The sequence below is a fragment of the Lontra canadensis genome, unplaced genomic scaffold (genome assembly GCF_010015895.1).
Source record: "Lontra canadensis isolate GAN:19392208 unplaced genomic scaffold, GSC_riverotter_1.0 scaffold4, whole genome shotgun sequence".
NCBI classification, from domain to species: Eukaryota; Metazoa; Chordata; class Mammalia; order Carnivora; family Mustelidae; genus Lontra; species Lontra canadensis.
This window is the reverse complement of record NW_022630998.1, coordinates 20,237,130-20,250,778: the sequence shown is the minus strand read 5'-3', so window position 1 is coordinate 20,250,778 and position 13,649 is coordinate 20,237,130. Positions and strand designations below refer to the sequence as shown.

The window sequence follows — 13,649 nt, the reverse complement described above, 5'->3', positions numbered from 1 at the left end:
CTTTCTTCTTTTCAGCTCAAATTAAATAACATGTGTCCATTAAAAAAACTAAGTATTTGTTGGCAAAAGGCACAACACTTTGTGGGAAAAGATCTTTAACATTAATCAGAAAATACAGTAATACACAGACTTGTACCCCTGGGGCTAATAATGTATTATATGTTAATAAAATAAAATTAAAAAGTTAAAATTAAAGAAGATACAGTAATTAAAACCTCATACCTATCTATTCATATATTATCTATTGATTCATGTGTGTATGTATCTAATGTCAAGATTTCTATTTAAAATAATAAAAAGAAATGATTGTTTCGAATATGAGAATATGTGCCATAAATTTTTTTTTTTTTTTTTTCTTGAAAGGCAAGGAATAGGAGTATTAACCCTTATGGGGGTTGAAAATTATGGGGCTGAATCCTACTGGTATAAGAATCATCATTTGAATGAATAAAAACCCATGAAGAAAATATTCTATAAACAGAACTTTTATAGGGTATAGCTGTAACTATATTTACTTTTCTTGTTTTGTCCAGACTTTTCTTCACAGGAATTAGAGATTTTCATTTGTTCCTTTTCCTCCTCCTGGCTTCAAATGTTTGTTGCAGAGGCAGTCTTTAAAAAGTTGTGTTTACAGAGTTCCATCAGTGTTTCTTCTGAGCCACTCTCTCTTCAGAAAATGGTAAGACCACTCTATTCTTCTAATTGCCAAGAAGTGAGTTCATAAATTCAACTTTCAAATGTGTTTTGTGATTTCTAATAATTGGACAGAAAGTGTTAACCTTAAATCTTTCAAATTTATGTAAATCTTTGTAATCTTTCAAATCTATGTAAGAGTGGTTATTTTTCAACACCCAAAATGAAGTGTAATTAGTGATAGAAATTTTAATTACTTGAGAGTAATTAAGGCTTGATATCAGAAAAACAATGCAGAAACTTGGTTTCCTAATCATTTGCCGTAGCACATAAGATAATTATTTTGAAAAGATCTAGATCCAGAAAATTTTTATGTAGTATTTAATGGTATTCAAAAAGCAAAATTTGTAAATGATGCCAAAGGTTATTTGTTTTTATCTTTATATACACATATGTAAACTGCATGTGACTCAAAGTTTTCCAGTTTTATCTTGGCCATCTTTGATTACTATCTACTGTCTTCAGCAGTTTCTTCAACAAAAGAGAAATATGCTTGTTCATTAATCGGATTGGGCAAAAACTGTTTTGCAGCAATCTTTTGTCCTTAACAACTTTTGCTCTTCTTAGTCCACTCATTCTAGACTTGTTTTCTGTCAAAGGAAGGCATTACCAAAATGGAAATGACAAAATACAGGTTGTACATAAATCATAAATATTTAAAATATGCAAACAAACCATAACAAGTTGGGCATTAGACTAATCCAAATGAGAACTTTGCTGAAAGAGTATCAAAAGTGAATTTGAAAAAATAATTATTTTCAAGAAGATATTTTTCTTTTTGTATCTGTCATGTTAACGACCTGGAACTAGAAACTTTCTTATTGTTCTAGCATGTTCAAATGAGAAAGGATAACAATGGTGATAAAACCAAGAAAATATAACTGATTGTAATGTTGAAATGAATCAGGTAATTTCTTTTGACTGCTTTCCAGGTCTTCATAGTTGAGAAAGCAATATAATACTATTTTGCAACAGGTATATTCCTATTTGCCAGCTTTGGGGAAGACTGGTGTGCATGGGATTGGAAAGACGCAGATACCAAAGAAAATAGGACAGCGGCCTTGCCTTGAATCTCAGAGAGCCTTATTAATGCTGAACGGTGTGAAACAGAAACAAGTTGAAGGGCTGCCAGAGTTACCGTAAGTGATGCTTATATATCAACTTTTTTTTTTTTAAAGTACAGTCCTTTTTTGGAGACATTCCTTAAACTTTATACTTACATTGTCTGAATTATACTGAGTAGCAGAAAACTGAGTTTGAGACTTATTAAAAAAATACATATGATCAACATTATTGCTTTAATTCAAGGTACCTGTTTTCTTTGTGTTAAGACCAAGTGCTTTCCAAAAGAAATACAACTGTTTTTCAGATTCTTTCACACTATTTTTGCCTGTGTTTTAAATCACTATTTGTATATAATAAAGATTGGTTTTCAGAATGCATACGCATGTAAGATACTCTGAATTGTTGCAGTAGCTTCCCCCACATGCAAAACCTTTTCTAAAAGTATGCTGTAAAAATTTCAGAAAACCTTAACATGTTTTTAGGAAGAATAGGATCAGAATATGAAAATAAGAATGGGGAGCAGGAGCCTGCATTTGGAGCTTAGCATTTTGCTTTTTTATCTTTGCCAAATGTAGTTTACTTGGGCTCTTCCTCTGCAAGACATTCCATATTCATAAACTTTTCAGTGAGCAATTGGGGGTACAAGGTTAATAAAAATGAATGCATAAAAATTTGTTTCAGCACATTTGGAATAAATATAAAAAGCAAGCAATAAAGGTTTGAGTGAATAAGGGGGTTTAAATGAACAGGAGGCTAGATTTTAAAAAGTACTCACTATGTAATGTACACTGCCATGCCTTGGTGAAAAACAAGCTTTGATTTTTTTCTTACTTTATTTTCAGAGAGCTGAACCTTGCTAAATGTTCATCGTTAAAAAGATTGAAAAAGAAGTCAGAAGGAGAATTATCATGTTCCAAGGAGAATTGCCCCTCTTTAGTTACAAAGATGAATTTTCACAAGACTAATCTGAAAGGTATTGCAAGTATCTAAGTTAATTTATGCTAAGAACTTCTCATGGTTGTGGTCAGTATTTATTAAGTTTTACACACTGGCCCCAATGAATCCTTGAACTTGGTATTTTGTTCCGGAAAATACCTTCTTCGTTGGAATATTAGTTTTTTTTTTTTGAACTGTCATGTGTGCAGAGAATGTGATTATTTAATATTCAGTATAATAGAACATTCCCCCCCCTTCTTTATCCCCCTCCCCTCCAGATATTAGCTCATATTGAGCTCATTCCAGACTTGCCCGCCTTACTTTTCTATTCCACCTCAACCTGTGCAGCTTGGGATTAGAGTCTTTTGATTTGAAAGTATAATTCAGTCTTCATCTCTTTTAGTCCTAGACATTTTGTGAACAAAGAATGAGGAGTAGGCTATGTTACATAGCTGTGTTAAGCATATGGACTCTTTTCTCCTAGGCATTGAGCCCAGACTATGAAATGTGTTTGGCTTTTGGTTCTAACTATACTGGAACCTAAGTACCTAAAGGATGGAGTAACAAGAATAGTGCAGTAATAATTCACTTCGGCACCTCTTTTGCTTCATAACCTCTTAACTCACAAATAGAAGTTACCTTCCACAAGTCTATACCTGACCAAAGGAAGTTACGGAATCTCTTGTTAATGAGCGGTATTGCACTTTTAATACAAAAATTATCATTGGGACACCAATGTAAACAGAAGGAGTGACGCTCTTATAATCTCTCCACATGATAAAAGTTCATAATTGGCATTTGATGAATTCACAGTAGCTGCCCATTTAGCTCAAAATGTGAAAAATGTATTAAAGTGGAACTCTGGTATTAACTACACGAACAGTGTCCTTTTTCTTTGTTTATTGTGTCAGAAAGTAAAATGAATATGAATGACTTTAGCCTGAACAGCAGAGGGAACTGGGAGGGAGGAAGAGAACTGAGAAACAGTAGAGAAAAAACTTCAAAAGCCTTTCCCTGCATGTAAAAGAAATGTTTTGGTAGAAGTTACAAAGATAATCTATAAAATTGAACACTGTAAAAATGTGCTACTTAGTATGTTATAGCAAGAAAGGGTTTGATTCAGTATTTCATTTGTTTTCTAAGCAATTGCTTATTGTAAGTTTTTTTAAATTCCCTTTACATCACATTATCACTTACATCTTATTAATCTTGGTTACAACAGAGATGGATATAGACCCTTTTAGCCAACAGGCACTAATTGCATCCCTCCTAGAAAAAACTTTACCATTTCATTTGTCACTCTTATTCAGCTTTAAATGGTACTACATTTTTCCCCCGTGTGCGTGCGTGCGTGCGTGTGTGTGTGTGTGTGTGTTTATATTAAGATTCCCCCATTTCTCCTTCTCTGTGCTGCTGTAGCCAAGCCAGACAGCCTATTGAGAAGCAGCAAACCATCTGTTAATGGATTTGAAGTTCTGAATTATACTTGAGTGTGTAGAGGCACTCGTGCTTAGCCAGAAACATTCATTTGAATTAAGCTATAAATGCTGTATAAAAAAGAGCCATACATTTAACGTAGGTTCATGAATAAATTTAAGAGAGGGCAATTGCACTCTAAACTTTTATTGCTTCAAAACCCAGTATTTTTGGTGTTCTCTGATCATTTGGGGCTTTTATAGCGGGATTGAAGCCTTAAACCTTGAACTAGGGGGAGACAATGCCTGTATTAAACCTTTTGCAGTAGAATTTCATTGCGGAATTGCTGATAGAACAGAAGCTCCATGGATTGGTGGGTATCCCTCCCCCTCTTTTTTTTTTTTTTTTTTTTTAATGCAAGAGATGTTTAAACCAGTCAAAAGGAAAACTCAATAAATAATTTTCTGGCATGTGGCCAGATCTCCTAGTTCATGCCCTTTGATTATTTTCTTTAGTTGATATCTTGTCTTCTCTGGAATAATCTATTAATTTTTTATGGCAGGAGAAACAGCCCTCCATAGAGCTTGCATAAATAACCAAGTGGAGAAATTGATTCTTCTTCTCTCTTTGCCAGGAATAGACATCAATGTTAAAGGTAAGTTCTGTATTTTTGTAGTCTGATCCAGTGTCTTAGTGTTTGTGGTATTAGTGTTATGTCAACATTAAGAAAAATCATTTAAGTATATTTACCTAACATATCTTTAGAATATTACCAGTTACAAAACCAGGAAATCATCATATAGTGATTTGTAACTAATAGCACAGAAACATTTTTTTGTCCATATTTTGATAGATCTCAAAATCATTATTTTAAAATTGTTTTAATTTATTTTTCTTACAATTAGAAATATGACCTTAGGCATTTTTATCAGAACATGCTATTTCTATATGAAGCACCTAGAAAGTCACACTGATAAAGGAAGTAGAATATCAATACTTTACTGCCAGAAGTCCTACTTTTGCTATTTTAAAACTTGCCTTGGTTTCTAATTTAGACAATGCTGGCTGGACGCCTTTGCATGAAGCCTGTAACTATGGCAACACAGTGTGTGTCCAGGAAATTTTGCAACGTTGTCCAGAGGTAGATCTGCTCACTCAAGTGGACGGGGTGACTCCTTTGCATGATGCACTGTCAAACGGACATGTAGAAATTGGCAAGCTGCTACTACAGCATGGGGGTGAGTGCATTTATGCTAAACGGGTTTTGATAAATTATCCAGTTTTTTGATGAATTCCCTCAGAGGTAGATAGCATTTTATGTTTAAGGTCTGTAAGGAAAAACACCCTTATTTCATATTAGTGAAAAAGATTAAAAAGTCTCCTAGAATGAAAGCATTTTATTTAATAGGGATACCTTTCCATAATATGTAAATATTTATTTATTCATTTTCATTAATTATAAAGCCTATTTAGGTTTGTGTATGAGAGTGTATTTTGAATTGAGTGGGTTGGTTTTAAATATTAATCCTCTTAAAGTGTGTAATGTCTTTGTGAACCAGCCATTTCTGAAAGCTTATTAATAAATGAATGTAAGTGTTCCATTGTAGTTACTTGGGTTTTCCATTCTTGTTTCATTTCTTATATGTAACTGTTAACTCGATTAATCTTTTTTTTTAAATGAGTCATTTCTTTACAGACTACAAAAAGATATCCTAGAATATCTCCATTCACATTTTGCAGTCAATTAAGTTATAGTGGAAAGATTTTTTCAAATGGTGGTAACTGTTGTGCAGGGGTTTTGTGATGGAGATAATTTGAACTTAATATTTATCTGCTGCTTTTTTTGATTTTTGATCTCTTTATTTTAGAAAGCACCCCCACTCCCCTCTTCAGTGCCATTCTTCTTACATGTGAACTGAATAATATAAATTTTATGTTAAATTTTGCTGATAACTGATTTGTGTTTTAGAAGAGAAACAAAGGAAAAGTGATGACTAGTTTATAATGCAGAAATAAAAATTTGTGTATATTTCCTGTTACTTTTATTTGTCCTGATTTTAACTGGAAATTTAAAATTATTTTCTCCTGTAATTAAAGCTGTTTCATTCTGCATAAAAATAAAATGCAAATTTTCTTTAGCCCTCCCCCTCCCCCCCCATATATATACATATGTGAAAGGCTGTATAGCTTGGTAGCAGAAGCATTTTGGTTATTTATAGTCTTCTCCTGCCCCCTAAAGGCCTTAGTGTGTCTGTTTTACTGACACCATTTCATAATCAATATATTTTTCAGTTCTACTTTTTTTCATATTATATGTTTACTAAACCATAATGTTCTGTCTCCTGTGTTTTATTTTTCTACTCAGTCATGTAGTGACATTTGAAGCCTATATTTGGCCTTGCTTCAAATGATCTAAGCAATATAAGAGCCATTGCTGTATTAAGTCCAACTCTTTAGAGAGTGGGATTATACTGACCAAAGTGAATTTTTCCAGGGCTCTTGTTGGAGAATAGTATGTGGGTGAGTTCATTGTCGTAAAAGAAGAAACCTACTTGCAGTTGAATTTACTGAGGTCCTTTGGCAACTGTACAGCTTAAGCTTTGCCTTAGTCATATTCTGTTTGGACCTGTCATATCGTTTAACATTTAACAGCGTCATTATAGTAGCTACATCATTCTTCTTTGTGAGTTACTCAGACTTGAAAGAAGTGATATCGGTTATTTATGTCTCTAAAACTTTTGTTTACTTTTGGTATCTTGTCCATAATTTTTGTTTGTTTGTCTGTTTGTTTTTGTAAGAGGAGTCACTTGGTACAACTTTTTGAAATATAATGAAAAGAGACCTAGTTTTAGAATTTTATTTTTTCCCATAAAATTAAATTACATATTATCAGTCATTGACCTTTTTATATTAAACATATTTTATAAACTAGGCCTTTACATATGTTGCATCAGCTTCATCATTAGGAATTTTTGCACCTATGATGTGTTTTCAGACAGTATCTCTTATGTTGTATAGTAGGATCTTCTGATTATGTCTTCTAGTACAAAAAATCTTAGATCTTTCATAACATTTTTATGGCAGAGTACATAAATAATGACAGGACTTGACAGAGGGGTAAAAATACTCAGTGCTATGTGACCAAATACTGAGTCATTGTTGTTTTGCCCCTCCCATATTATCCTTTACTACCTAGGGGATAAACTCTTCAGTGTTTGCTATGTATATAAATTAGATTTAGCTAGGACAGAAAGATGAAATCTAACTTTTGACTCAGAGCAGTTAACATTTAATTTTTTGTAAATCAGTTATGTATGCTAAAAATTGAACATAAGCGAAGGTTAATGGAAAGTGTGATCTATGTCTGTGCATGGTTTTATACTCTGTTCTGTCACAGTCACCTGTTAGCAATGGAAGGAGATAGTGCTTCTTTCCCCTTGGTGAAATTATAAGATACATTTAAGACTTGTATACATATTGAGGAAGAACACATTTTGTTAATATCTTCTGGGAACACTGAAATTCTTATTTCAACATGACAATTTATGAAGTTTGATATGCTTTTTTAAAATTTGTAATTACAGTATTTATTGAACTAAGGCGTGTGTTTTTAGGCAAACCTAATTAGGTATTGACTAGAATTCTTGGTTTTTTTAGTGTACCTTTATTAGGCAGTCAATATGTATGGCCAGTTAATTTTGTCAACATGAATTTGTACAAAATATGATTGTAAACAAGAGACTTGGGTGCTTTGGAGAAATAGAGAAAACAACTGTTCAGCTGCCAAAATAAAAATGTTTTGACATTGTGCATTTTCTTTTTCACAGGCCCAGTGCTTTTACAGCAGAGGAACTCTAAGGGAGAATTGCCCTTGGATTATGTGGTATCATCTCAAATCAAGGAAGAACTATTTGCTATTACAAAAATAGAAGATACAGTGGAGAACTTTCATGCCCAAGCAGAGAAACATTTTTACCACCAGCAACTTGAATTTGGCTCATTTTTACTTAGTAGGATGTTGCTAAATTTTTGTTCAATTTTTGATTTATCTTCGGAGTTCCTCTTAGCTTTCAAAGGGTTAACTCACCTAAATGAGCTGCTTGTGGCTTGTAAGAATTATAAAGAAACCACCAGTGCTCATACTGACTGGTTATTGGATCTGTATGCCAGAAATATAAAGACATTGCAGATGCTCCCAAATATTCTGAAGGAACTGCCTGAGAATTTAAAAGTGTGTCCTGGAGTGCACACTGAGGCCTTATTGGTGACATTGGAAATGATGTGCCGTTCAGTCACAGAGTTTTCATGATGGTGCCAAAAAATATGAGTCAACTTTCTAACACACTTAGCTTGCTTTGTCTTTTCTTACACACCTCATAGCTTATTAACAAATATTAATTTGATTTATTTATTGACAGAATTTGTAGCTTTGCTAACTTTCAAAAGCACTTAAAGAACTTCTGCAAACCTGTAATGTAGGCTTCTGTCTTTTTCCATGTTCTAGAATTTGACTCAAAAGTAAAGAGTTTCATTTGGTATGCACTGCTTTCCTTAATCTTTATTATTTCTTGATCTGAAAGTGATATTTATTTATATTGTACATGTAAAACATTTTAATTTAAATATTTTTTGAAATCAAAATGTTCTGTCCTCTCTTCCAGGGATTTAAGGTCTTAGAATCATGGCAAGGATATTAATGCAAATGTGCAACTACAAGCATGTAGCTCCCTGTTTATTCTCTGTAGGCTGTTGGACTAAAATACTCATTTTAGTTTTATGTGTTTGTAAAATAAACATTTCTAAAATTTATAATAATAACACTGTTGGTTTTTAAATGCAGTGAATGTGCCAAGTTTGACAGTTTGATCCTTTGATCTACTTTAACAGTTCACGTACAAAGTTTATTTCTACTCCATGTAACCACTGTTCTGTAAGCAAAAACATACTGCTACATAGTCAGTTTTGCCAAATATTAAGATATAAGTGGTAACTAATAGATTTGAGATTATCTAAAATCTTAATGTGTAGTATGAATTTATGTTTCAATTTGCAGGTTTTTTTCCTTAACAGCAGTTTATAGTAAAACTAAAAGAAAGGGTATGGCTAATAACCACTTTTGAAATTAGAGTTGCTTTCCTAGTGGGAATAAGTTACATTGTGGTACAGCTGGAAAAGAATCATTAAAATTTCCATTTAGCTTTTATGTAACTAAAGTGATGATCTCACAGCAATTAATCTGCTAAAGAAGCACACTTTAGTTTTATCTTGGAAATAGATCTTTTAACAAGATACAAATTCTGAGTGTTTTATTACTGGGTTTATAATCTAAACTGAAAACTGCTACATTAGTATATCAGTGCTGAATAAAAATCAAAGATTTTTTTTTTCTTGGTAAGTTTTTATACACACTGTAAGAAATATTAATTGTTTCTAGTTAGCCTTCAAATGTGAAATCCTAAAAGTCTCGGTAATACATACTTAGTCTTAAAGAGTATCAGAGAAACCATGACGTAGCAGAGACTATCTAAGGAACGTTAAAATGCTCAGAAAGAGTCAGTAAAGTGTTTCCCAACATGACAAATGAGAACATTTTTATTCTGAACAATAGCCCCTTTACTTCACTTGTGAAGGCATTGAGAATAATGTTTACTAGGTTAACTAATACAAACTTAAAAACATAGTTTTGACATCTAACAGGCACAGTTGTGTCTAACTTCTGATTAAATTATAAAACAGGTTCGTTTCTGAGCTTTTGCTTTCTTACTTGTCAAATGGAAATAACACCGGGTATTATCTGTGCCAGACTTCTTAGCCTGTCACCTTATATAGCACTTAAATAAATGTTGCTTCTTTTCTAATTCTTACCTCCTCTTTTTAGTTATAACAAATTATTTAAGCAAGAGAGTAATTGCTCCAGTTGGTAATAATTCTAAGTTAATAAAATAACCAACATCATGAGTTAGGGTTTTGCACTGCTAAGAAAAGTAGTTTTCTAAATTAAATGTTCTTAAGGAATATTCATCTAGTTGCAATTAGAATTAATGTTTCATAACTGTTCTATCTGCCAACTTCTACAACTCATGATGGTAAGAAGTATTAAACACTAAAAAATGCCATTGAGGTCCCTGCCTATTTCAGTAAGGTGTCATTGTAGTTTTGCATTTATTCAAAAGTGCCACTTAGCAAGCAGATTACTGTGTTCTGTGTCCTAGTTAACAATAGCAATATATGTACATGAATTTAAACAAATGTATATGAAATTTAAACCTTCAGTGAGAAACTTTTTTTTCTAATATTATTGCCTAAGTTTTATTTTAGAAAATATAATAATTGCTTCAGATTGCTTAGAGGTAGGGGAAATAGAAATATTAATAAATAAAATTCATAGGCTTTTTGAGTCCTGGCTTTTAGTTGTAAATGGCTCAGAGTTCCAGCAACTGAAGGCAAGGCTGAGTTATGCTATTTTTTCTTGTACTTTGCTAGATTTCATATCTGTAGCTCAGTAGATCTGTTTTGTTTTTTTTTTTTTTTTAAAGCCCAGCAAGGCCTTTATTACAAATGTAAATAAAGGCTGGAATAAGATTTCTTAGCTGTTAAGATGCAGCTTTCCACATATGTAATCCATAGAAATATTGGGAATATAAAAGATTTTAGAATTTTTACTGGCAGCTCCTTAGGAAGGGTCTTTTCAAAGTTAAGAGTTTTCTAGCTTGTTATTAGTTTTCCTATGCAGAATAAAGTGGTCAATTTATATACATTTTCTGTCATTTCCTTAATTCCAAGATGACCAGGAAAACATTCTTCCTTGTATAAATAAAATGCGAAATCGGTGTTTTTATAGTTTCTTGAACACCTACTATATTCCAGGTGGTGTGTGGCAGGCTGATTACGATAAAAGGAAGAGCTTACAGTCTAGGGAGGTAAATTAGATTGAAATATTGTTACTCTGATTTCCTTCTGTATAGGCTATTGAAAAAAAATTCAGTTTTATGTGTTTCTAAAATTTACAGTAATAATTGGTTTTCTGTTTTAGTTTTTAAATGTGAATATTAAACAGATCTAATAGTTTACTTCTTTGATCTTTATGATTTTCGCAATTATGTTTCAGAGAGAGTAGAATGCAGGGTTTGCAGTCTTTGCAAACTAATACGCATTCCCAGGTAGACACAAATGCCTTAATGCTAGGATACTTTATATAAATGCCAGGAAGCATTTGCCATTTTTGTCTACGCTGTTACAGAGTTAAATGAATACCTTCACATGAAAACACTATTGCTGGAATGTGCAATCCATATGCCTTTACACACCTTTCCAGTTAAGTTATGAACTTGATGAGAGCCTGTCACTGTTGCTCCTGAAGCAGTAGGAAGGGGTCATCTTTGAGTGACATGAGGCACTCTTTCCCTCAGGCATTTATCACGTAGCTTCCACACCAATCGCTGACGTGGAGCTTGCAAAGTTCTGAATGATAATTGTTTTTATAACAAATGTGGATTGAGTTAGAAAGGTCAGCAATGGCATTATTGGAATTAGTCTGTGCCTGGTGTTGTCAAAACTGCAGACATCAGTTCCATGGAAACATGGAATGGTTAACTCTTTCCTGTAAATCAAATTATGTTATCAAAAAATTCACGCTGTAGGTTGGAAGGAATTGTGGGAGGAGGATATATTCTGACAATTATTTCCTCTGATGCAGAATTAGAAGTTACTGGACTAACTTAATGAGAAAATGTTGTGGTATTGTTTTTGCTGGTTCCAAAGCCTGTATCTTTCAAGGTATTGCAAATTTTACAAAAAGACCTTTTCAGATGAAATAAACAAAAGATAATTTTAACATCATTGATCACTAGATTTTTTTAAGTTTTTCCTCTTAAGTAAATGCTAGTCTTCATATAGTGCTTTCCAGTTTATGAAAGCCTCAAGCAATGAAGACTTATAAACATGAATTTATGTGAATTGTTAGGGGGAAATAGATTAAATTACTTGAAAAAGAGGCTTCTTAACATTTTCCAATCACAAATCCAAATGATTCACTTTTAGGGCAGTTGGCTATTTGGGAGTACTTTGTGTGATAAGCAAAATGATAATTTGTATATTTGATATACAAGTTATTTTCCAATATCTTATATATTTGAATTCATTACTATAAGCCTTTTTATAAGTATAGATATGTACTTTTTGATATGAATTCATTTAAACTATGTGTTTTAAAAAAAAAACCTAAACTATAACTCAGTACTAGATAGAAGTGATTTTTTTTCAAATATTGTCTTTGTACTGTTAGATATATATTTATGTTTTTCTTTTTAAAAGCAAATATTGTGAACTTTTCTGGATTTTTAAACTACTTCCTGAATTAAGATCCAATAGTATTAAATCAGCAAAGTAACCAACAAATTGTTATTGAAAGAATTTTAAACAACATTGTTTTGTTGTTATAAAAACAATACTTCTAATAAAACAAGTATATAGTATTATTTATATATGTAATTTGTAACATATAATATTGCCCTTAACATAGACCAAAAAATAAAAGTTCCTTATTCAAGCATTTACAATTAGCCTTCTTCAGTTAGAATTGAAACAAATATTTCCACCAATTTTTACTTTTATTATGGCCCCCAAATCTTTTTAGAATAGTAAACCCAGATTTGGTTATTCTGATCTTCCTCTCAAAAGCATCTGAATTGGAGCAAATGAAAATTTATGCATAGTGGGTGTTAAACAGTAATAGAGAATGGCTAACTACTCTTTGGAACATAGAATTTAGTTCTACTGAAGAAAGGAAGTTTTTTAAAAATTTGCTTAGCAATTCCAGTAGGTAAGTTGCACTGAACAGAAAATCTGGAATCAAACTTTGAATTTACACCTATTATACTATCATTTATCTTAATAGTAGATGAACTAAAATTCCAATGATTCTCCATTTTTCTGTCCTCAAAATAGTCATGTTGAAAAAAATCATTAATCTTAAAGTGGTGACAGATAAAAAGAACTTAGTTTGTTGTCAGTACTTCTCAACTTAAAGGTTAGGTCAGCAATGGTTTATGTCATGACACTGATAAATTTTTCTAATGACCAGAATAGTTTGATTTATAATAGTTTTTTGTTTTTGTGTTAGCAAATATGTATCTTTGGTATCTGACTTCATCCCAAAGATGCATTTCTGTTTTGCATTTTTTCTTGTTTTTCCTACATAGAGATAAAATTACAGAGCAATAAATAATACTCAGTAAAATTAAAATGAAACCTTACAAGCAGAATTACAAAGTTGAAAACTGGGCAAAGGGATGAGGGGGAAAATGCTTAGGGGTCATTCTAGTTTAAAAAATCAAGAGAGTTATTAATAGCTTGATTGAAAAAAGTTAATGAAAGTATACAAATCAGACAAAAGGCATATAGGCAGCTTCTCTACTCTCACAAATAAACTTTTTGAAAGTTTTTTATAATGTTCAATAAACCAAATGGTTGAGATAATTGTTTTATGGAAGGTTTTTTAGTTGAAACTCAAAAAGAAGAATAAAATTACCGGTTTTACT

General features: G+C 32.1%; 1 protein-coding gene across 1 annotated transcript in view; it reads left to right on the top strand.

The window, feature by feature from the left end:
- The window catches only part of SLF1 (SMC5-SMC6 complex localization factor 1), a 74,724-nt gene extending 65,804 nt beyond the window's left edge, over positions 1–8,920 (top strand). The window contains exons 16-21 of the mRNA XM_032846392.1: positions 534–679; positions 1,669–1,832; positions 2,601–2,731; positions 4,673–4,765; positions 5,166–5,348; positions 7,938–8,920. Coding sequence (XP_032702283.1) covers positions 534–679; positions 1,669–1,832; positions 2,601–2,731; positions 4,673–4,765; positions 5,166–5,348; positions 7,938–8,419 — 1,199 coding nt within the window. The 3' untranslated portion in view covers positions 8,420–8,920. The remainder of the gene's footprint in view (positions 1–533; positions 680–1,668; positions 1,833–2,600; positions 2,732–4,672; positions 4,766–5,165; positions 5,349–7,937) is intronic.
- The last annotated feature ends 4,729 nt before the right edge of the window (positions 8,921–13,649 follow it).